The 25,509-nt window shown below is 45.4% G+C and overlaps 1 protein-coding gene across 1 annotated transcript in view; it reads left to right on the forward strand.

Annotated features, from left to right (window-relative positions):
* Positions 1 to 686: 686 nt before the first annotated feature.
* FAM124A (family with sequence similarity 124 member A) overlaps positions 687 to 25,509 on the forward strand; it is a 114,328-nt gene continuing 89,505 nt past the window's right edge. Inside the window, exons 1-2 of the mRNA XM_027588064.1 lie at positions 687 to 930; positions 9,796 to 9,827. Coding sequence (XP_027443865.1) covers positions 866 to 930; positions 9,796 to 9,827 — 97 coding nt within the window. The 5' untranslated portion in view covers positions 687 to 865. The remainder of the gene's footprint in view (positions 931 to 9,795; positions 9,828 to 25,509) is intronic.

Raw genomic sequence — 25,509 nt, forward strand, 5'->3', positions numbered from 1 at the left:
CTCAGACCCGCGCTAAGAAAGGTGATAATGAATTCAGTGTTGCCAATTCTGAGGGAATTGTAAGAAAACACCTAGAGGTTCCAATTGGTCCCAGTAGTGAACCAGACAGATCCTTCCTTGCTTTCACAGTGCAGTCGGGTATTTCTCGGTGCTGCTCCCAGTCCTGGGGCTCAGGAACCGCGGGGCAATCCCTGGGACGTAGAATTCCGGGGCTGTGGGCCCAGGGGAGCGGGGCGGCTCCTATGCACACACACACATTCACTCACACATCACTTGTGGTCACAAAGCACAGCCGGGCACACACGCTCAGCACCCGCACAGAAGCGCGCACCTACAAACATCTAAATCACCCATCCACCTACATCAACACCACAACACAGGCGCACGCGACCTCACACACCTCGCCCACTCACGCACTCACGCCACACACTGGCGCGCAACACACGAGCTAGCACATGCTCGCGCACAGGCTCACGCCCAGTGCACACACCCTCTTGCGCGCGCCCACGGCCTCGCTCACCGGCACACACGCGCGCGCACGTGCCCTAGCTCACGGGCGCACCCCGCGCGCACACGCACGCGCTCACCCAACCAAGCGGCGAGGGGCGGGGCGGGGCGGGAGCGGTAGCCAGTGCCCGGCCGGGCGCGGCCAGGAGAGGGCGCGGCGCGGCGCGGGGGAGCGCGGCCGGCGCCTGAGTTGTTTCCCGGAGGCCCGGCCGCGAGACGCTCCGAGGGAGCCCAGCGGGCTAGGGCTGGGCTGGGCTGAGCTGGGCTGGGCTGGGCTGGGCTGGGCGGGGCGGCCCGGAGGGAGCACGCCCCCGGGTGACGCCGGCGCCCGCGAGCAGAGCGCGGCGGGGAGCGCGCCATGGACCCCAAAACGGGCGGTGCCGAGGAGGATGACTGCGTGGACTCGGGCGCCGAGACCGGAGGGTGAGCCGGGCCGGGCCGTGGGCGGGGGGCGCTCTCCGAGTTGCGCTGTGGCTGCGCCCCGGCCGGGACCTTCCTGGACCCCGCGGCGGAGCCGGAGCCGCTGCGGCCGGATGGGGCCGCGGGGGCTCTCCCTCCTGCCGGCAGAGGGGCTGTGGCGGGCTGGAGGGGCAGAGCAGCGTGGTCCATAGCTGCCCCGGGTTGGCGCGGGCCCCATCCCCGGCGGGGCGGGGCGGGGGTGTGTGGAAGGACTCAAGGTTCAGAGTAAACCCCCCACACACCACCCCTTCTTGCCCCCCGTTATCACTGAGATGATGTGGAGTCCCAGGCGAATGCAGTGTCCCCCTGAGATCATCCCTAGAGAGACAAGAGATGCTTTTTGCACTTATTTCAACCTTCCGCGAGGACTTTATTCTTCTAGCCCCGCCGCTCCCTGGAGTGCAGGATGCGGGGTTGGGGATGAGAAGAGGATAGGACACCTGGCACCTAAAAGTCTTTCAGAAATCCTAGAAGAGGATGACATTTTTCGTTTCATGGCCTTATTGTGCTTGCTGAGACCCCCTCCTCAACTCCTGTTTTCCTCGCCGAACTTCTCTGCGCACCTCTCCCAGCCTTGGGTACAGGTGGGACGAAGTTGGTGCTATGATCCAGCCCTGCTTAAAGAAATGTTCTCATCGCTTCAACGGACTCAAACAATTGGCCCAACCCTTTACCACTGGAGACTAATTACCCTTCTCCCAACGACACCATTTTCCTGAGTGGGACAAAAGATGGAGTATCTTTTAGGAGATCCACCCAGCTCCTGTCTCTAGAGGATTTGCCTGTGCAGAGTCAGCAAACGTCCAGGATGCGGGTACTGATCCAGGAGGAAAGGGTGTCCTTTCCTCTCTGGAGAGAACCCTGGTGTTGGGCTGGAGCTGCCCAGACTACAGAAAGCCTGATCCTTGGAAAGTTGGGGAGATTTAGACTAATCTCAGGGCTTGGCAGCCTTGTGAGGACAGGAAAGGAGTCCAAGGCCAGAATGGGCACAAGGCGCTACCCCTGAGGAAGGCTCCCTACACAGTCACTCCTGCCCGCCCAGCCCCCCTCCTCCTTGCAGCCTCCACCCATTCCTAGCCCAAATCTGGGACTTTACATGTTACAGCATGTACTCTGCAATGGGTTCTCCCTGTTATCCAAACTTGCGAACATTTATGATTCACTGTAGAACCCAATTACACTCTGGAGGGGTAACGTGATTCCAAATAGGGAGCTCCCTTGTTTTTTTCCCTACACTTTGTGTATGTGGCATTTATCAACTGTAATTGAAGATCCTGGACTTTTTGTCCCCTGCCTCTAGTTAGGCCATGAATAGAAGAAACAAAGCGAAATTAACCAGCTCCTTTTCAGCTGAGTTAAATAAGGCGCCAACTGGTCCATTCATTTTCAATTTACAGAGCTCACCTAAAACAGGTGTTTTTTTTCCCAAGGGGTCTCTCTTGGAGAATTGGAGGGGAAGCCCTCACAAGGAGCGATTGTACCCTGGGATCCCAGCGAAAAGCATGACAGCTGCCAGGGGTGCTGGGAGGGGCTTGCTGAACATACTGGCACCAGAACTGCTCTTCACTGCCCCCTGTACTAAAGTGTACAGTTGTGACGGAATAGAATTGTTTAAAGAATTCTTATTGCCTCAGTAGCATCCTTAAGCTAAACATGAAGGTAAAAATGGCATGCACTTAAAGAGTTTCAATGTACAGTTACTAGTCTTGTATTTGCCACATATTCCTATATCTCCTGAAGTTTGGTTTGGTTATCAAAAAGCTGTTCATAGTTTCCTTGCTTTTCCAGAACTCGCCCCCAGCTTTCATATAGCTATGTGGGGAGACTTAACACATGTGTGCTATCATTATTATTTTTAAAATACAAATCTGATCAGGTCTCTCTCCCAAACGTTTAGTGGCTCTGTCCTCTCTAACATACAAAGAGCTTAGAGTGGCCTACAGGTCCCAGTGTGATAGGGTCCACTTCTGTCTCTCTGGCTTTGTTTCTCGGCACGTCCGCCTTTGTACCCTGCATCAAGCCACATCAGCAAGGTGTTTCCGATTCTTTGCCTTTGTCAAGCTGCCCCTTTCGCCAGCTCTGCCCTTCTCCACCTGGCATGCCTGTCCACCGGGTGAAACTCTATCTATTCTTTCAAGACTCGGCTCAGGTGACACATCTGCAACGGCAGGGATCCTCAATTTGAGGTCCAAGAATGGCTTCAAGTCATATGCAAAATGATGTTCTTTGTGAATTTTTGTGAGAAGAGACTTATTTTTCATCAGATTCTTGAAGTAGGCTGTGATTTCCCTCCCAACCAAGTTTGGGCAGGGTAGGAGAAGTTTCATTTTCAACATGTTGTGTCCGACGTATTGGGAGACAGCCAACGAAGGATGATGAGCCAGCGGTTGAGTCTATCTAGAGAGAAGGTCAGAGAGGAGGTCGGCATGATGACACTGCATTTGGGAATGGTCAGGCTAAAAATGGCTGTTGCAGCCCTAGGAGTAGATTAAATCAACAAAAGACAGTAAATAGCAAACACCTAGCATTTTACTCTGTGCCAGGGACTATCCTGAGCCTTTACATATTTCGTTAACTCGTTTGATGTTTCAACAACTGTGAAGCAGGTACTGTTCAAGACCAGCCTTCAGGAATGACAGCACTTCAAGGCCAGGTGAAGGCAGAGGAGCTGATAAAGGGGCCTGAGAGAAAGGAGACACGGATACCAAGAGGAAGAATGCGGTGTCCTAGAAGCCAAGGGGAGGAAGGGAAAGGCATCAGCTGTGCCACTGAGAAACTCACTAAGATGAAGGAGTGTGAAGTGCCTTTTTTGCAAATGGAAATAATGAAGGAAAAGGTGGATCCATGAACAGTGGCAGGGTGGAGCCAGAAGCCAGCTCTGCGTAGCTCCAGGAGGGAGTGGGTGGTGTGGGAGAGGAGGTAGCTAGAGCCCTTTGTCTGAGAAAGGGAGGGGTGAGGAGAGGCGGTAGCTGGAGGGGAGAGTGGGGTGCAGGAAGGATTTCCGAAGCATAGGCAATAGTTAGGCTCCCATAAAGAGGTGCTTATAGAAAAGACTCTATAAAAAAAGGGAAAGGATAAAGATAGAGGAGAAAAACTGATGGTCTGTAATGTCTGCTTTCTGAAAAGGTGGAGGCAGATGGACTTTAGACCTCTCAGTTAGATGGGCTTTGGATAGAAGGAGAGACATCTCTCTTCTTATAACTTAGCAAGGAAGATGGGTTTCCGTTCTGGTTAAATGCAGCCCCCTCCCCCAGGAAAATGGAGATTTGAAATAGTTGCTTGGACCATGTTGAGTGAGAACCCAACTGAGATTAGTGATTATAAATATATGAAGGTCCCAGTCTAGCTTGCTATCTCTTTTCCTGCAGCAGTGCTCTGCCACCTTAGGGGCAGTCAGAGGGAGACAGACGGTGAGTGGTTGAGATCATCAAGGTTTAGGGGAGAGGGACTGTTGCCAGGCAGGTATGAACAAAACACAGGAGCAAGGGATTTGGGGGTATGGGTGGAGCTGACTATGGATCCTTTCTTGGCAAGGTGATCAAAGAGAAGGTTCCAAGAAACTTTTGGATCCCGCTGCCAATGGGCAGATGGTGCTGATTGCTTTGAAAGTGACAGTCAAGAGAGTCAGGCTGCTGGGGTTCAACTCTGTGCCCTGAGTTTTCTCTTCTGTAAAATGGGGTGACAATAATAGTACCCACCTCACAGGGTGGTTGTGAGAACTAAATTAGTCTATACATTAAAGCCTCTAGAACAGTGCCTGGCGTAAGTGAACCCTCAGAAAATTATTTCTCATCATACTATTAATATTGTTATGAAGAACATTCCAAATGATAAACTTAAGAGTTTTATGTAATAAAAATGTGTATTTCCAGGTGCACTCAAGATCCTGTGTTCTTTATACTCATCACAGTAGGTGCTGCGATATTTTTAAAAGCCCTAAGCAGTTTGATCATCGTTGAGAACATCTGCGAGACGATAGGACACGTCTCAATATTATTATTTTACAGAGGAGGAAATGGAGGTTCAAATGGTGCATGACTAGTTTGTGGCCTAAACTGAAGCTCGAGTCTCCGGCATGCTTCCCACCTAGCGAAGTTGCCTCTCAGAGAGCCATTGATCGGCAGTTAATTCCTGATTCCCGCTCAGACATTTTCTTTTGCTTGAAATGCTGTCTTTGCTGTCTGACCCCCTGGTACAGGCCACGCTAAAAGCAAACTAGTATAGTTCTGTGGCAATTGATGTCATTTTGAAGCTACCCTTTTCCAAATGCACTTGAAGGCAAGCTTTGTGCTTCTGTGGATTTTTCATTAGAAAAAACTGGCAAGCCAGCTAGTGACCGTGGTAAACTATCTTAAGAAACAGAATCCCTTAACAGAGGGACAGGCAGTGTTTTTGAAAACTGAAATAAAAGACAAAAAGTAAGACGAATGCTTTTTTTTTAAAGATTTTATTTATTTATGTGACAGAGAGAGAGGGAACACAAGCAGGGGGAGTGGGAGAGGGAGAAGCAGGCTTCCCACGGAGCAGGGAGCCCGATGCGGGGCTTGATCCCAGGACCCTGGGATCATGACCCGAGCCGAAGGCAGATGCTTAACAACTGAGCCACCCAGGTGCCCCAAGACGAATGCTTTTTAATGGGTGTTTCAGTAGTGATGTCTCCCAGATATGGTGTCTGAGCCACTCTTTCAAATGTGACCATATCTAACGCATTATTTTAATTCAGAAATTTGTCTGGCACTAATGAACCTCCATCTCCCTGTCACCTGTCACTGAGCTTCTGAAAACCTAGTCATACCCTACCCTTTGGGTGACCTCCAGTTGATACTTCACTGTGATTTAGAGATAGCAAACAGTTCACAGGTCTAGAGTTTATAAGCAGGTGAATGGGAAAGAATCGGGGGAATAAATTCAAAGATGGGACAGGTTTACAGAACAGTAAAAGGGGAAATCTTGGCAGAGAAGACAGGATGATCTATTAGGTACTCTATTATCTTTGTGTTCAAGGTGGAGCTAGTTAGCTCTAAATTACCACGGCATTTAATTCAATGGACTGAGTTAACAGATGAGGTCCATGATGCGTTGAGCTGATGTTTTACAGAAACATCAAGATCAATATTACTGAAATGCCAAGATCAATTCTTATGCCAAGATTTTCCCAGAAAAGAGAATTTAAGAAGGTATCGTGTATATATATATGGGCAAGTAGGCTGCTGACAGTGATAAACTATCTTAAGTGCAGATCCCTTTATACTTAACCCTTATATGTATAATTGTAATTAAAATACAGTCAAGAGACTGTCTAACTTTCTGGTCATTTGCAGAGATACCAAATGTAATATTTGTAAATGTGTCTATATATGTGTCAGGTGTGTGAAAACATATAATCCTTGCATCATTCTGCTTATCTGTATCATGTGCCCATAATTTTTCTTCCTAAAATTCATGGATTCACGTCTCATGCTTCATTCCCTCAGAGCTGAATGTCTTGTTCAGAGCTAGGTGGGTAAATTCTCAGGATGTAAGACCAATAAACAGGATTCACAAGACTGGGACCTTATTGCTGTTCCCTCCTATCCTAAAAAAGCTGGGGATAACGTACCCCTCCAGAGAACTATAGTCAATATCTAAAATCGTTTGAACCTGTTTAAGCACAAAATTATTTTAAGCTTTACAGTTTGTCTTTCACCAGTAATATTTCCAGTAAATAATCTTTTGGAGTTATTTGGAATGTACTTTATGGGCTATAAAAGTGTTTGTACCTTGACTCAGTTCCTGTTTCCCCTCATGATCATTTTTCTAAGGAAAAGAAAGTAAATATCAAACTATATATATAAGTATCTCATCGTCGTGTGCTTTGCAAAAGTGAACAATCAGAAACAATCATAGAGCAAACAAAAGGCAAATGGTTGAATAAATTATGGTACGTCACTTTATCTAAAATTATCATTACAGGAACTATGTAGCAGCATGTTGTGGTGGTGTGTAGTGAAAAGAGCAGTTTAAAATTGTATCTCCCATCATTATGGCAACTGTGTACAAATTACATTAACAGGATCAGAGGCTGAAAAGCAATGTGAGGTTTTAGGGGACTTTTCCTGTTTGATTTCCATTTTGATGGTGGACAGGGGTGGAAAGTTGGGGTGATGGATGAGACTGCAAAGCTGGGCAGAGACCATCATTCATGAAAAGAGGGGTTTATGTCATGCTTGAACTTCATCCAGAGAGTGACATGACCTGATTTGTGCTTTGCAAAGATTGGCTGCTGTTTGGGGAAGGAACTGGAGCGGAGCAAGAGTGACAGTTAGGAGACTGACCAGTTGGCAGGCTTGACCCAGGCAGTGCCTTTAGTCACAAGAAATACATGCGGAGAGAAGCATGGCAGGGACATTCGCTTTGCTAGCACCTGTCCTAAAATGCTACCATTATACCTTAAGATTCTCAAAATAGGTTTCACATGTAAATTTCATTCTACATTCATCTCCATCTGTATGCGGATCTTTAAAATATACGCATTTGTGAAACCCATCTGCCTCAGGAATATTTGGAAAATCCTAGCTGAAAATACTGACAAATTTCTAATAATAAAATGAATAGGGGTGCCTGGGTGGCTCAGGTTAAGTGGTTAAGTGGCTGCCTTTGGCTCAGGTCATGATCCCAGAGTCCTGGGATCGAGTCCCACATTGGGCTCTCTGCTCAGCAGGGAGCCTGCATCTCTCTCTGCCTGCTGCTCCTCCTGCTGGTGCTCTTTCTCTCTGCCTCTCTCTCTCATCAAATAAATAAATAAAATATTTTAAAAAAATTAATAGTCCAATCACACATTCCCATTGAACATTTTATTTGAATTGTCATGAAATTTCTTTAAAGCCTGACCATCTTAAGATGATCGTATTGGAATGGGATTGTTTTGTTGTTGTTTCTACCACAGTAGATGCTTGTTGAGCATTTGTTGCATTCACACACAGTTACATTTCTAAGTTTTGTCCTAAAGTTAATTTATGTCCTGCCTGGCTCCAGAAAGAATTGAATGCACCGACGCTGGGGGTGACTGATCCTGACCATCCTCTCTTGCATCTCCCTTAACCAGCATGTCGCCATGCTCTAGCCAGTCCTTCTACCTTCCAGTTCCTGCCTTGCCATCACCCTGCACTCCTTCAGGTCCACTGTTCACTTCCTGGGCTCCTCGCCATTAGTATCACTTTAGTTTCCTAACCAATAACATAAAGTAGTGGATGAGGCGGATGCAGTTTGTAATACATAAAGGGATATGCAAATGTTAATAGTTGCTATTCTTAACAGCCTTAAGATTCAGTGATTCTGTAACTACTAAAGCATTTCATTTGAAAAGAGAAAACTACACGTCATTTTTCTTCCATTTTGTTCCCCTACCAATAAGTGCATCATTTTACGTGAGCTATGTAGGTTATTTTAACTAGTGAGAGGTATGCTTTTTATGCTTTTTTCTTTTTTTTTAAATTTATTCATTTGACAGAGACAGCAATAGAGGGAACACAAACGGGGAGTGGGAGAGGGAGAAGCAGGCCTCCCGCTGAGCAGGGAGCCCGATGTGGGGCTCAATCCCAGGACCCCGGGATCATGACCCGAGCTAAAGGCAGACGCCCAACGACTGAGCCACCCAGGCACCCCTGTGATTTTTTTCTTGAAGTTTTGTATGCACTTTTTGGTGTGGTAACAAAGTCAATGGAGGAAATATTGGATGATTTAAGAAAGGCAACATGACCCCTGAAACAAACAATATATTATATGTTAAATAAATAAACAAAAATAGGAAAAACTTTTAGTATCAAAAAAAAAAACAGAAAGGGGACATGAGGCTAAGTAAATAAAAGGGGTGTATCTGTGGAAAATTAAACATAATTAACTACTTTATGTGCATACCCATGTCCCCTGACTACCACCTTGAAGAATAAATCCCTACGTGCCTGAGAGATTAATTCCCTACTGAGAATGACTTTGGGACACTGGGGGGAGAAAACCAAGAGCTTCTATACCAAATATGTTGCCAGAGAGGGAAGGCTTCCCAGCCACACAAGTAGAGCAGAAACTTAGAAGAGATTAGGCAGGCAGGCCCTTGGCCAGATGCCCATTCTCACAGAGGCTGAGTGCCAGTGGCTGGTTTTTCAGCCTAGAAACTGATGGGTAATTTCACCCTGGCCCTAACCCTGCCTTTTCCTTTTCCCTATCACAGCCCACATCCTGTTACTGTCATGTGCAGCAGGATTTCTTCTCAGCTGGAACTGAAATCAGTCAAACATCATTGTGCCTTTATGTTTCCTGATGGCCAGCCAGACCCTGCATGTGGAAGCAAGCCCTCACAACCCAGGGTCCCCTGATGCCGCCACCAAGGTCCATCACCGCTCTGCTTATGTCAGCAAAGGAACATTTCCCCACGTGCCATGCTAACTTGAAGGGTGCTCATTTGCAGTGATTTTACCATTGGGGCGTCATGAACCCCTTTGAGAATCTGTTGAAAACTTCGAGCCTTCTCCCCAGAAGAATAAGCTTCCATTTGAGAATTTGCCAATGGATTTAGATAGTTCGGGACTCAGCTGGTTTCCCTTCTTGGAGATTCACAGAGTCCATCTGAAGGACCCCTCATTTCTAAAGTGCTTTGAATGTGTTGCCTTCAAATTCAGACATAACTTTTTTTTGCACGAAAGCCCTCAGCAATATGGTTTTTAATTTGCAGCATATCCTTACCATGTAAATGCTACTTACCACTGACTGTTTTTAAAATTCTAGCTTGAAGAACTCATTTGGGTACAGAAAAATAGTGTCTAATCCTACTAATACTAAGGTTTTGTGTTTCAGGTCTGACTACAGCCACATGTCCTCCACCAGCAGTAAGTATGGTTTAGATGTCCTTCAGCACTGGCTTCTCAGTCCCATCTATCTGTGTAACCCATGCTTTCATGGAAGAATCACCCAAGGGATACTTGCCAAAGTGTGTGATACAGGATCCTCTGACTCTAGAAGTTGGGGCTCTTCCTGGAGAATTTAACTGCCCCTTGATTTCAGAACTAGCTATGCAGCTACTTTCCCTATGGAAATTGAGCCTAGAGCAACCAGCCTGGGCTTTGTTAGGATAGATGCTTCTAAAACAGCTTCTCCAAATAATCGAATAATCAGAAGTAACTCATTCATTCAGCAAATGTTTATCAAATACCTGCTCTCGCAGGCTAATAGTCCAGAGCACATGCATTAGACCCCTGGGTGGCCCCAGTTCATCTCTTGGGCCAGTGTCCTCCCTTGTATTTCTGCATCTGCAGGCAGATATCATAGGTGATTATCAGATATGATTTAAAAAAGGTGATTGGGAATATGTTTATAAACATACTATAAGCATAGAAAAAGATGTCTGTATTAAATACTAATCGATAGGTAAATCTATTCATGGGAAATTAGGCCTTATATCTAGGAACAATTTGCAGTGATTAAGATCACTACATAAATGACCAGAGCCATTCAGATTAATTAAACACCTATTTTAAAATAACAAAAAATTTCTTACAATAAAAGCCCTGATTATTTGAATCAGTAAATACTGAATTTTTTTTTTCTATCTTCCCTGTTAAACTCTCAATTCTAAATAGTACCCAAATGGAAAGACACTTAATTGGATTATTCTATTTATTGATGTTCTGGTTTAGTTTTCCTTTGCAATAAGAGACTGTGCAGAAAGCTGTATTTCTGGAATTGTAATTTAGTGTCAAGTTATATTTAGTTATTAGTATAACTGCAACGAATAATCTCCGATCATTTCAGCCAACTGGAGACCCAACATTGCCCCTTAGTTATTAAGAATCATTAGTAAAAATGAGAATAATGCTCCAGTGATTTGCATTCCCTCCCTGAAGCTTCTGCATTCCTAAAAATCAGGGAAAGCTCTCTTGAACTCTCTCTCTCTATGCTGCCATAGACTCAGTTTTGCCCAGAAGCTACATTTCTTTAAGAATGATTTTTATGAAATACTTGCCCAAAGCCTTTGCTCAATTTGTAGCTCTCAAATCAGTCCTCTGGGTCACAACAAAGCACCTCTTGTCAATGAAACTGGTAATTTTGTTTGGGAGGCTTTCCTCTCTATTATTTTAATTGCGATCTCAGAGTTGGAATTTCTCTTAGTGCAACTGGGATCAATAGCCTTTTATTGCTCTTCCTTTTCTCTTTAAATATTTGGTGATTCCTGCATCAGTCTTCAGTGTTGGGACCTCTTGCTGAGGATGTATATGTGTTTCATATTCGAGTTAGGAAATGTATTTGGCTATAAATAATAGAGGAAAAAATAATGACATAAGTCGGCATTTGTTTTCCTCTAAAAAAAAAAAAAAAAAAAAAGCCCAGAGAAGGCCATGCAGGTCTGATGTGGAAGCTCCTTTCATCGTTCTACTTGGATTTTGGCTTCTGTCCTTAGAGTTGCCTCAGAGTTACAAAATGGCTGCCTCGGCCACAGGCATCACATCCTTGTTCTGGGCAGGAACAAGGGGTGAGTGGGTACTGCTAGGCCTCTGGCTGTCTTTGTCTAGTGTTTGCCTGGCCTGCCTCTCCTCCCAACCAGGAGCATAAACCCTGACCACACCCAGATGCAAGAGAAGGCCCGTTTAGCAGTCAGTAAAGGTAACAGTGGACCCTTTCTGGAAAAAAAAAAAAAATTAAGTCTGAAGTCTGAAATCTATCCTTTAAAACGTAGGTTTGACAGCGCTACAATCATAAAAAGTATTTTCCAAGTAGATTTTAAGAACAGCTTTTCCCCCCAAATTAGACAGTCACACTCAGAGGACTGAGTAGAGAGAAGGTTGAGAAGCTTACTCTCCATCCTGAGTGATGGAGTTCCAGGGTCACTCTCCTTGTCACAGCCCAGCTGTGCCAGCACCCTCGATGTGACCAGCAGGACCCACAGAGCTGACTTGTTGGTCTTCCCCTTGTGGGTCCTGAGAGCAGCTCCTGCATCTCTTTGTCATCCCCCTGCCCGTGGGCAGCCTCTCTGAATGGCTTGTTTCTGAGCACTTCCTGGTGGGGATCTGAGCACTGGTTCTAACCACTCGCTGTTAGGAAATGGATTTTTCTGTCTACCGGTGATTCCTATTCAGCATTCCCATGATGCTCTTTTACCTGTTTGTGCCTGAGTCCAGGCGCGGGGGGGGGGGGGGGGCGGCGTGAGCGCGTCCTTGGGTTGAGCTAGGGTTGGAGTCTGTCCAGAGCTGGAGTTCGTCACTCTGCTAGAGCTGACAGGAAAGCTTTCTCCCCAAGCAAGAGTGGCTATTCAGGTATCTTTTCCCTCAGAACGCAGGGGCTGCTTCCTCAGGCTGCCTGCCCCTGACGGAAGAAGAAGGAAGGTCCTCACCAAGAGAAAGTACAAGAGCAGCGGTGTGAGAGTGAGGTCTCCTAGGTCGTAGTTCTGGTATGGAGTCCCGGCGGGCATGGGAGCCGTTGGGCCTTCTGTTTTTCCTCGACCTCCTGGGTCCCAGAATCACCTTCCCATTGATTGTGACTGATGTCACTTTCAACTCTGGTGGAAGTGGCTGATGGGGCTTCTTTAATGGATGGTTGTGTTCTATAAATTGGGTAAATTTTTTTTTCTACTTACCATGGGTTCGTTTGCCTTTTTGAGACTGACAGGGCTGAAAAGCTTTTCCCTTATGTTTTCTGCAAAGCTAACTACACTGTTAATCCTCAGATCTCAATAAATCATAATACTTCCTAAGAAAGATGAATTTAATTTATACTCTCAGAATCTTAGGTGGTTTTTCCAGAAACCTGGGTAGAAGATCATCAAGGCACTATGTATAATTTACATTCTTAAGTGATTTAAATAAAAAAGGGAAATTTTATAAATAGGATAAAAGAAAAACAATAATTATGCCAGGGGAAGAAAATCAACTGTGCCACATTATGATAATGAAATTCCCCTCATGTATGATTGAATATTTTCATTCAAATAAAGATTATAATCATACTTGGAGAATTTCTCTTAGAAGATGCTGGGAGCTGAAGAATGATATTTTTAGGACAGTGTCACATTTCTTGAGAATCTTTAGCCCCAGGATAATGCTAGTAGAAAGGGGTCAAAGAGTTCACTAGTTCTCTTTATCGGATACTGTTCCTCTATTAGCCCTCCTAATTTGTGCCTTAAAACTGCACCTTTTTGAAACTCAGGTATAGTCATTAACTCTTTACCTGGCCCTTACAGATGGCCCGTGACAGTGGGAACGCCTCACAGTTTTGTGCCCCTTCGTACTTTTCAAAAACGCAAATGGTGAAAGATGAGTCGAAGTGATACAGGGGCCCTTGGCCATGCCCTGAGGAATTCCCCGTATCTGAAATTACGGAGAAATGGCCATGAACGGTGTGTTCTGCTGATTCAAGCCCAGGACCATGTACCAAGCTGTGCAAAACAGGGACACCTCCTAGGTGGGCGGTAGTCATGGGATCAGTTCTTCCACCCACCCAGGCCTCAGATTCCTGCCCTCCTCTTGTTTCCCTGGCTTGCTTTTCCTAGCTTAGTGCTCTGTCCTTCCAGGGACTCAGGTAGCTTCCCCCTGCCTGCATTCTCCTTGCTGGCCACGAGCTCCCCCAGGCTGTAGGGCCAGTGGAGTTCTGTCCCCTCAGCTGTTCTGGGGCCACCATGTCTGTGACCTGCCCTTGAGGGCAGCCCCAAACAGGCCCAGCTGATGCTGTGGGCCCCTGGACACGCTCTCCTCTTAAGGAAGAAGGGTCTAGCAGATTGCAGGTGTTTTTTAAATAGGAAAGTCAAGTGTCTTAGTTAATTGCAAGGCCTTGTGGCTGGTCTCAAGCCACCCCAGGGGCTTGTGGGTCCTGCCTCACTGCTGTGTGGGAGGACCTCTCATCCCTCCCCAAGGCTGCCTTGTCTCATGGGTGCATCTTTCCACATAAATACCATCGCCTCCCCTTCATTTCTCCACAGTCTCATCATTTCCTTGAAGTTTTAGGATATCGAAGCATCGTATGTTTTTAATTTTGTCTTTGACCGCATCTGTGCCTCCCCTCAGTGTCGAGGGAAAGGTAAGCTCCTTGTGATTTAATTAATTAACAAAGGCAAGGAGCTCTGGAAGCAACCTGTTGAAAAGACATGACTGCATTCTGTGGAACTCGTTGCTGATGGGGAATGTTAAAATAAAAAAAACCCATGTCTCCGTATCCAAGAGCTAAATTCAGACAGGATAAGGAAATATTCATTATTTTCTTTCTGTTTTCTTGAGAGGAGATAACTTATTGACAGATTGACATTTTAAGGCCGGTTGTCCAAAGAAGGAAGGTCAACATCTTGGAAGAGGTGATAGTAGCCAATTGAACTTTGATCCGTTTGTAAATTTCATAGTTTTATTTTTTTTTCTTCTGTGTACAATACTTTCCCCATTATGACTTTTGGAGTAAATGTTCTTTTAGGGTCTTATTTCATAAGATCTAGGCAAAACCAAGATCTATTCATTAACCCTTATGAAGAACAATTTTAGCCATTGCATGTGTATAATTCTGTGACCAGTATGTAGTTGGCCATGGACACAAGTTTGCAAAAAAAACCAAAACACCCACCTATCAGTCCCCAGCCTCACACTCCTCTTGCAGTTAAAACATCACAAGAAAAGTCACCAGTTTTCTCTAACTTAGAATACAGCCTTTTAGGCAAAGTTAGTTATGGATGGTAATATGGTCTGTGAGGTGGATCAGACAAATCTTAAGTAACTCATTTTAGGCCTGTCACTACTGACACCCATTTCCTACTTCCTCTGTTTCCAGAGGGCTCATTAGTGATACTAAGGATGTTTGATATACTTTCATAAACCCAACAGTTGACATAAAACAAATCAAAGCATAGGGGAAACACTAATTTCCAAGTGTTTTTTGGACAGTGTTTCCAAGTGTTTCCTGGAGGAAAATCAGGGTTTTTTATATTGTTATGTTAATCACCATACATTACATCATTAGTTCTTGACGTAGTGTTCCATGATTCATTGTTTGTGCATAACACCCAGTGCTCCACACAGAACGTGCCCTCTTTAATACCCATCACCAGGCTAACCCATCCCCCCTCCCTCCTCCCCTCTAGAACCCTCAAGTTTGTTTTTCAGAGTCCATCGTCTCTCACGGTTCGTCTCCCCCTCCGACTTACTCCCCTTCATTCTTCCCCTCCTGCTATCTTCTTCTTTTTCTTTTTTCTTAACATATGTTGCATTATTTGTTTCAGAAGTACAGATCTGTGATTCAACAGTCTTGCACAATTCACAGCGCTCACCATGGCACATACCCTACCCAATGTCTATCACCCAGCCACCCCATCCCTCCCACCCCCCACCACTCCAGCAACCCTCAGTTTGTTTCCTGAGATTAAGAATTCCTCATATCAGTGAGGTCATATGATACATGTCTTTCTCTGGGAAAATCAGGGTTTTGAATCTCTACTTGGTCACTTCATTGAGCCAGGAACACTTAATTTCGCAGCGTCCAGCAAATGAACCCCAAAGAAGAACGATTCCCATTTTAGTATGTTTAAGAGCACAATGGTTATGTTCATGTGCAGAACTGCTCTCAAAGGAAATTCAGGGTGACCTACTGCACAGAATGAATCTGCAGCCCTAGGCAGGCTCTTCATGAGTGGCCTTGTGTTGGACCATGGTGTCCCTGATAACACAGCCCTCCTCCATATGTGGCCATGGCTGCAGAGACCAACCAGAAATCATTAAGATGTTTTGCATGTGGGCAGATCAGTCTGATTTCCTTGTCCATTGTGTCCTGTGGCTCTGCCTTCCACAGACACTGTAGGATTAAAGCTTTCACTCGGAAGTCCCTATCATAGTCCCTGGCAATAGGCATCTGGTATACCTACTCACTGGTACAGCTGCTGCTCGATCGCTATGTGGGAAAGAACCCTCAAGGTTTCTTCCCTCCTCCAAGGAATGCATTGGCCTCACTCCAGCTTGCCCTGACTGTTGGAGAGAGGGTCTTGGTGGTGGAGGCTCTTCCCATGCCCCCAAGCATTGAGGCTTTCTGTGGCAAGCATGGCTTCAGGTTTGAGACACTCATTATGTTCCTGGACTTTCTTCTTAGAGCTGGAGCCACTTAGCATGTAGCTTGTAGGTAACTCTAAGGCCACAGTTGTGGGTGTGTCATTTTTTGGCAAGTCTGGGTCTTGAAGCCACTCGGGTAGAGGCTTAGCCACAGCCTGAGAGCCACAGAATGCTAACTGGGGCGGCTTGGGGTCCACTTACTCTGCATTTTGTCAGCTGCCCAGGGAAGGTATTCTGGGCCTGGCAGAGCACGTAAGTCACCATACTGGAAAACTTGCTGCTCAAAGTATGGTCCACAGACCACTGTATCAGCATCACCCTGGCTGGAGCTTGTTAGAAATGTAGAATTCCAGGCCCCACTCCCAACCTCCTGAATCATGTGAGTTGTTTGTACTGAAATTTTGAGGAGCACTAATCTAGCTCATCTCCCCAATCAGCAAGATTCCTCTTAAATCCCTGATAGATATGGTCTATCAAAATTTCTTTTAGATTCTAATTTTAAAGGGCATAATCTGTAGGCCCTAAGATTTGCATAATGTCTAGATGAGAAAAAATTTCACTTGACAAATATTTAAATTATGAATTATTGATCATTTAAAAGAAGAAAATTGTGTTCCTCTACTGAGTGGCTTATTTGAAAACATAGAATTTGTCTTTTATCAGGCAAGCTAGAGGTGTGGGTTTGGGATTTTTTTTTTTTTTTTTTTTGAGAAGCAGGCTGCAGCCTTATCTGTAAGATCACAGAGTAGTAAATAAAGCCTGAGATGAATGAGCTGAAAGCTAGTGTCTTTAGACAGTTATTTGACAGTGTGGGTTCTGTATGGCCAAAATCCTCTGCACAGGAACCTGAAAGACTGAGCAATATTGGTATTTGGCAGTTAATAAGAAAAAAGCAATAACCAAAGATACACACAGGAAATCAAAGGGTGAAGACAATATACCATAGAGACAACTCCTTTGATGCTCTTACACTGGCATCCATTCCCCCAAAAATATGGTGTAGTCCTACTGGCTCCAAAGATAAGTTTTAATTGTGTGATTTCAACTACATAGAGATTGTCGGTTTCTGTCCAGGATATGAAAGAAAAATGAAGGAAGACTTCTCACAACTACATTTTCCCTGAGAAGCTGATGTGACACTTCAGGGACAGCTGGTCTACCAGGGTCACTGGGACACTCCCCCCCCCCCCCGCCACCAGCCACCACCAAGGGAGAGAACACAAGTGAATAGCTTCCATCCCACATTCCTAACATGCTTGGTGCTTTTCCCAATTTTAAAATAATTATTATTACTCAAATAATATATAGTCATTGTCAAAAAATCAGAAAATACAAATTAGCAAAAAGACGAAAACTCAGATTCCTGCCATCTAGAAACAAGCAATAATCATAATTTGGTGTCTGCTTTTATCGATTTTTTTCTGAGCACCTGTATTACTATAGATATATATTATTAGCAAAAATAGTATTGTATAGTTTTATAGTCCCATTTTCTAATTAAGCATATATGAACTTCTTTGATATCAGTAAACTTCTACAATAGTTTGAATATATGGTATTCCATTATGTTTCTGTATATTCACCAGTGCCCTGTTGTTGGTACTATAGGTTATATTTACTTTTTTGTTAATATAAACAGCATTGCCAGGATTATTTGTATACAAGTCCTTGTGTGTATATTCTTCATTATTTCCTTAGGATAAATTCCTTCAAGTGGAATTGCTGAGGTAAAACGGGTTGTTTACTTTTTCAAGCTTCTGATGCTTCCTGCCAGGTCATTCTCTAAAGGTACCATTTCACTCTCCCAGTGGCATGGATGAGAGCACCAGGGTCTCATAAAAATGGTGATTTTTGTGAATGAAAAACAATACAGATGGATACACACACACACACACACACACACACACACACACACACACACACAGTAACAATGGGCAAAAGTGCTCTGAAGAGTAGGTGATAGACAGGGAGACTCCTGGGTCTTGGAGACCCACAACTTGAAGTCTTGTCTGTATTTCTCATGAAAAGTATGGTACCATTTACTGTGACATTAGGCAGTGGTACCAGCCAGCAAAAGCCATCAGTACTCTGCACAGGCTTTATGGAACGTATTTCCCACTCCGGTGGACAATCTCCATCTTTATTCAACATCGGTACTGTTGGCATTAACTTCCGATGATGTTACAAGTTGGACATATTTGGGGAATATTGTGCAAAAAGCCAGGTCGGACCCACTAAAGTTTACCATATTCAGACTGGACACTGATTAAGAAAGCAGAGGATCCCACCGGTCCTCCTTCCTTCTTCCCTTCTTTGTAAACCTTCTCTCCTTCCTCCATGTTGATCAGACTTCTCTTTTGTACAACATACTGGTTATGGAAGGGAGGGAATATTCCATTTGCTCTCACTCCCCCTTGCGATTTTATGTCACCTGGCATCTTCTGACATTGTTGTTAGTACAAAAGGGTAGTGCCACTGAGCTGTGCAGAAGACTCTTCTGTCCTTGTGAGAAGTCTTCCCTGTGTCCGTTACAGGGAGAGCTGGGCTTCCTCTGTGACTCATTTTTACTGTTTCACAGCCTCAGGCTGGAGCACAGTGAGGCTAAAATGTGTGTGTGTCACAGACAACCTGGACTCAGAAGCTGGACGCGTCTTTCTATGAGCTGGCATGCTTATGGAGTCGCATTCTAACACTTTCTACTATCTGTGGAGAACTCTGTATGAACCTCCTATTAGGGAAGGAATTTTCACAATCACATGCTCAAGTGTAACAGTAGAATTGCTGTGTTTATAATCAAGTTGAACGTCACTCCTGAGTTGCCCTCATGCCTAGCAAGTGAAGGCACAGGTGTGTTCTGCTCTGGGACCCCCGTCCCTGTGGTGCTGAGCCCAGAAGTGTTGGAACATGATCCTTTCTTGGAAACCTTCTGGCATTCAGACTTTGGTCAGGTCCCTTCCACTCTTCTTCCTTCCACCAGAAGCCCCAACTTGGCATCATCTGAGCTGGAAAGACCACCGTAGCATTACACGTTCTTCTGTGCTATGATTCATGGGGCAAGCCCTCTGCTTTAAGTTTTTAGCTTTTCTTAGCTCAGAAAGCCTTTTCTGTCTCCAAAACCCCAGCCCTTGCAATAGAGAGCCTTGCCCTTCAAGACTCTTCTCTCTGCTGTGATCTGAAAAATATATATGAATTCAGAAACTTGATTAATCGATCTATCTGCCCACACCCTCCCAGAAGCAATGAACAGCCCAGACTCTGCAGGTGAAGGGCCACAAGCCAGTAAGAAAATTGTGGGAAAGGGGAACTTTGGCTATCCTCTCTGAAATTCGTCTGCTATGTCATTTAGAACATATCTCCCACTTCATGTTTTTCTTATCTCTCTCGTGTGTGAACATCTTGCTCCCTCAGTTAGGTTGTGAGCTCTAGAAGGGACCATGTCCCCTGCTTTGCAGTCCTTGGGGCTATTAGCAAGAGGAGGCACTTCAGAGGTAAGGGAAAGCCCCAAATGGGGAATTTGGGAGATGTTTGTTCTCTTCCAAGATCTGCCATTGAGTTGCAAGTCAACAAGGTCAAGTTGCCAGACCTCATCTGTGACATGAGGAGGCTAGACTAAATGCCTCAGCCATCTCTAATTTTCTAGTCATGGCCAGTAAGCTTGCTCTTCAAAGGGCTGTAAAGTACATAATTTCTAAGGAAACAGATACAAGGACCAGGAACATGTCAGTGTCCTATTCAGATTGGTCAAGCATTTGAATATTTTCTTGAATTTTAAGCCAAAAAAAGAGTCCCTAGGCTCCATTTCCTACATTGCTAGTTTGATCATGAGCAAAGCCAGCACCAGATCTCAGCACTGGTTTTTCTACTGTGGCAGTCAGGATATATTTTATAAGCACCTATGTAGTGCTTCTTCCTAGAACAGTTGTAATAGCTAATTGTTTGATTTCTCAGCATCCTGCCAAAATAAATCCCTTTGTAAAACAAATCTTAATTACTATAATTGGGAGGATTCCTGCCCCCAGCCCTAGTGGTGGTAGAGGTCTGGGGTCCATTGATAAACAAATCCTTGGGATAGCTTTTGGTTACCATCCTCCTCTTTGGTCTGTTTTGTTTGGATTGATATATTTTACGTCTCAAAACAAGAGGAATATTCTAATCCTGTTGTTTGCAAGCCCTGCTGCTTCATCTCCAAATCTGCAGAATTTTACTGAAGTCCTGGCATGGCTTTGCTACTGGTGAAAATGACAAGATATATATGAAGTGGTTGAGAACACATGGAAATTACTGAGTAGAAGAAAGGATTCTGTGTGAAATGCTAGCATCTCTTCTGTCACTTTGAGCCCTTTACCTTTATAAAAGTTATTTTTCTTACATTATTAAGCTTTGGACTTTGGTGTTCATCAGACCTATGTTACCTTCTCATAAACTTTCAAAATCATTACAATCCTAAGGGCTTAGATAACTATGCTAGATATGTTAAGTGTTGCTAGCTGCTTTTCTACCTTCTAATTACATATCAACCTTCTGGTCCCCTTCCAGAATTTATGTCAAGCTGTGTCGGAGTTCGAGGTGTCTTTGTCATGACTCTCTGGTTCGTGCCTGGCCTTGGCTTCCCCACTCCTCTTCCCATCCGGAGGTTTGCTTCAGAATGGAACTTAGAAAGCCACACAAAATAAAATGGATGTCCCATTTTCAAGTGGGGGAAAAAATGCAGGGTATCTCAAGAATCTGCCTTCCTTTCTCTATTATTTCTTTCTCAATAGTGTCCTGGTTTCGAATGAGCTCAAGAGTGTGAATGAGCTCACACATCCAGATCTCTGACATTGTTTCTGCAACAGATGGTGAGAATGGAGCGAGCAGTCCGATAACTATAGTTAGAGCTGTAAAAGACCTAAGGATCAGAAAGATTCCACACTGTTTTCCTCTGACAAATGAAAATAGAGGTTTTGGCTTAACCGTGTCAGCCTTATAATTCTTCAATTACAAGACAGTGCTGTGGATTCAGGCCAAAGAGAAGAGAAGCTTTTTATCCATATCATGAATGCAGTTTTTTAATCCCCTGCGTTAAAAACTCTGCCTGTCACCATGTTGCCATCAGGGTCTCACTATGCCCACCCTGCATCTACTTTTGACTTGAGCTGGGGCTGGTGCTGGGGCCAGCCTTGCCACTTTCACGGCCCAGAGTTGCAGATCAGATCAAAAGCCTTGTCAAAATCATAAAATTACTAGGAATTGAGAAAGTCTGAGATCTTATCTTAGGTGTGGGCAGGGGCAAAGGGGATTGCTTCAATTTTTTCATTAGTTCAGAGGTTCGAAAAACTAGCTTAAAAAAAAAAAGGACTGTATAAAAAAAAAAAAAGAAAGATGAAGGCAGGTTATTCATTACATTCTGGATGAATAGACTCTCCGGAGAAGGAATTTGGAAGCCCCTCTCTGGGAGCATTTTCTTCAGGCATTCCGGGAAGACCAGGCAGTTTAATGGGGGGGGAGGTTGGCCCTTTTGTGGCACCTCACAATGCAGTGAGGTTTGTGTTCACCACTCTGGAACCCCTCTGCCTCCTGCTTGTTGGCTTAATTTTTCTTCACAGTGGCAGCCCGCGCCTGGCATGTCTTTGTGGCATACCCGGTCCACTACCTCACCTGGGTGTTCTGCCACTCAGTCATGAGGGTCTGCTCGACCAAACCAAGTATCCAAGGCCCTGAATTGTTCAGTGCCATAGAGCGGGGCTTTAGAAATGCAAATAAGGAGTTTATTCAGCCTCATGCATGTGCAGTTAGAGAATGTTGAGCCAAGCTCCAGGGCCAAATTCCCTAAACCAAGCACCTACAGCATCTGGAGGTGCCCTTGGTCTGACTCTCTTAGCCTCCTGGGGGCTTATGGGGCACTGGTGCTGGCCGTTTATTCAGCTGATGGTAAATGGTTATGGCTGCCACCTCGGAAATCTCTTACGATATACCATATTCATTATGGGTTTGTTCAATGAAGTGTCTTGCCCTGAGCTACCTGACTTCATCTTATGCATTTGCTTATCTTGTGACTCCCCCCAACTAGATTATAAGTTCTAGGAAGGCAGAGATTCTTTTATTCCCCACTGTATCCTACAGGGCCCAGGACATAGTGGGTGTTCAGTAAACACTGCTTGATCAAATAAATGATTGCAGTTGAATTGCAAATTGTCCGTGGTACATGGCGGTTAAGATGGCAGAGACATCAACCCTTGCCCAGAACTTCTAGAAAGAGGTCTCTGCACTTGTTGTATCCTAAGAGTTGGCCAGGCATTCCATTTGGAATGAGAGGTCTGGACTTTCAAGCAGACATACCTGCTGCTCAGAAGCAAGTGCTTTGGGGACACGTGCTAGTTTGCCAGTTCTGGGAGGAGGGCCAACCTGGCAGGCACCAGGCAGTGGGAGACCGCATGGGAAGGCTGGTGTGAAGCCCAGGGGTGCGGAGAACGGCGGCGAGGAGTCCCGGCTCAGGCAGTCGAGTGGGAGGTCTGGCATCAGGATGTCTGTCCACAGGCGGAAGCACCTCAGTCCCCACCCACACCTTTACCAGACGACAGCTTAGGATGTCCCTGCAGCTCAGGGGTTGCCAGAAACTGCCCCCGCATAATGGTCATCCACTCACCGTAGACTCTCCTGCCCACATGGCCTGAAGGAGCTAAGCCACAGTTTCAGAGCCCAGGCACACAAACCAAGGATGGCGGGCTAGAGAGCAGAGAAGGCGCACGCGCGGACTGCGGAGACCCCACTCTCCTCTAGCTGGATGGCCCTTGTCGAATCTGTTAGTGTTTCCCCTGCAACATGGGGCAAAAACACAGTGTTGCTTTAAATTAAATGAGGTAATATCTGTCAAGCCGTTAGGACAGCGTCTGGCAAATAATAAGAATTTAACACATGATTATTATTGTTTAAATTGTTTTCTTTTAAACTTAAGAGACCACAAAAGGGATATACAGGAGATGTGACACACTGGGGAGAAATGTAACAAATACTCAGGTTCACAGTATACCTGTCTTATAGAAGGCCTGACTCATGCAGTTGCTTTACTTTAAGTTGGTTTTTGTTTCACATTATCAAAGGAAAAATCTAATTGTCTCTAATCCCATGGGAAAGAATCTTCCTTCTCTGCTCAGGAAGCACAGTAATCTTGAAATCTTTGTTAATACTTGCAAATTTGTGAACAGCTCCCCTCTTCCAACCAGCCCTGGGGAAGTCTGTTGCCTGGTTCGTTTTTGGTCTGTGTCTTGCCCTAAGTGAACAGGTGCTCTCTGAGGTCCTTCGAGAAGACATGTAATAGATATGATAAAGGCAGAGCATATCCCACAGTCACGGTGTCTCTGCTTCTCCAGGGAAGCGGTAGGCTTTCCATGACAATTAATTATTCACATTTTCTCTCCTTCCCCTCAAATACTTGCTTTCCTATCTGGCTCCAGGAGGCACGTTTTCTTTGGGGTGTATATAACCCTAGCACCTAGTGACGGTTTGAGCCTGTTTATTTTAGGGCCTCGTGCAGTGGGCACATGCTGGTGATGGCTGGAGCATATTAATGCCACCACTCATTCTCTTTATTCTTCTCAGGGTAGGGTTTTAGCCACTTTGATCGCCCTGGTTCATGCAGTGCAGACGGAGCTCGGGGGTCGGGTCTTCATCTTCCTTCCTTCCTTGCTTGCCCTTGGCTGCATCCCAAGCTGCCCAGGCGAGTTGGTGCTTGGTCAGACGCCTTTCTCCATGCCCCACCCTGCCCCGAGGCTGGGCATCTTGCCTTTCTGCAAAGCTGTCAACATTCACTGATCCGCGCAGGCTTCAGCATGGCCTTTGTTACTGCTCTCTGGGAAACCTTTGTGTGGCTGATAGAGGTGTCCTGACACCGAGCACCCCGACAACTCTGTCTTGGAGACTTGGAAGCTACTTCACCCGGGGCCTCTCCACACGCAGGCTTCTCACGCTTGTCTGCAAGCCTGAGAGGGCGGTTCTCATAGAAAGACCTGGGCGTGTGCCTTTGGGGAGGCGGTTTCTGGGTTATGCTTCCTCAGACACCCAGGGCCAGACAAAAGAGATGTAAATGGATGTCCAAGACAGGGAGCTATTGGCTGGCGGCTGAGAAGCCAGCCAGACAGGAGGAGGCAGGAGTGCAGCAGAGAGGGGTGAGGCAGTAGCAATGTGGCCAGAAACGATGGGGAGGGGCGGCTGCTCATTCTGCTATGAAATAAATACAGATGAGAGGGTAAGCACACTTCTCTACAGAACCCTTGTGATTGTGCACACAGACCTCAGATGCCATGTGACCTTGGCAGATTACCTCGCCTCTCTGTGCCTCGATTTTCTGCTCTCTAAAATGGGAACAATAATAGCACCCCCCCCCCCGGGTTGTTCTAAGGATTCAATGAGTTCATATATGTAGAACGTGGAGAAAGTGGGGACCACAGTGAACATCATGCATGTGTTAAGCTAACGTCTCTCCATGTACGTGGCCACGCGCACACCCTGAGAACGGGCGCATGGTCTTAACAGGGCTGCCTCACTGCTCTGACAATGTCTTTTCCCAAACATTCTTTTGACTCCGTATGTCCTTTTTTCCTCTCACAGAAATCATCTATAATTTTCTCAAGTAAATTTCTTCATCCCCCAAATCCTTCAAAGCCTTTCTACCTGTTTCCATTTGAACTGAGCTTTCATTAATGTTTAGCAAAGTCACATGTCCCCACTGTTGGGAGATCAGGCCACCATGAAAAAGCGAAATATGCATTTTATTTGATTGTGGTACTTTCTCCTACCTTTCCTGGAGTTACTGACTGGTGGAAAATGGCATTGTTTTGCCTTACCACTATTTTTGTTTCAACCGCACCTTCTGCTGATAATGTTCAATGAAACAGGAAGTAGTCAGGTGAGCAGAAGAGCAAACAAAGAGAAGGACCACAAGAGTCCAGGAATTCTGATTGTTTTTTAAACCATCACGATGAATTTTCACTGATTCAGATTTATATGGGAGCACACATGTATTAGATAACCACATAAAAGCAAGAATACAGTCTAAAGGTAACTGATCCATCCTTAAAATTCAGCCCACAAGCTCAGCAGTGCACAGGTCCCACTGCTAACAGGACATCCCTCCTGGAAGTCATTCCGGCATCTCACGCCAACATGGCCAAAGTGGAACTCCTTATCTTTACCCACAAATCTGCCCTGCTTCCTCTATTCCATATCTCTTACTTACGTGTCAGGATCCAACCAGAAACGTCAAGGTACACTCCTCTCCTGCTTTTCCTGCTCCCCACCCCAGGCCTGTGGGCTCCAAGCCAAGTCACCTGTGCTTCCTAATTAGCCTGGGAATCTGTGCCTTTTCTGAACACCCACTGACTCCTCCTATACCTGTAAGTATTGCTGTATAACAACCACCCCCAAACAGTGGCTTAAACAACAGTCATTTCTTGTTTCTCATATATCTTGGGTCAGCTGCTCTAGAGCAGGCACAGCGAGGTGGCTCTTACCATGTTTCTGTGGG

The sequence above is a fragment of the Zalophus californianus genome, chromosome 3 (genome assembly GCF_009762305.2).
Source record: "Zalophus californianus isolate mZalCal1 chromosome 3, mZalCal1.pri.v2, whole genome shotgun sequence".
Taxonomy (NCBI): domain Eukaryota; kingdom Metazoa; phylum Chordata; class Mammalia; order Carnivora; family Otariidae; genus Zalophus; species Zalophus californianus.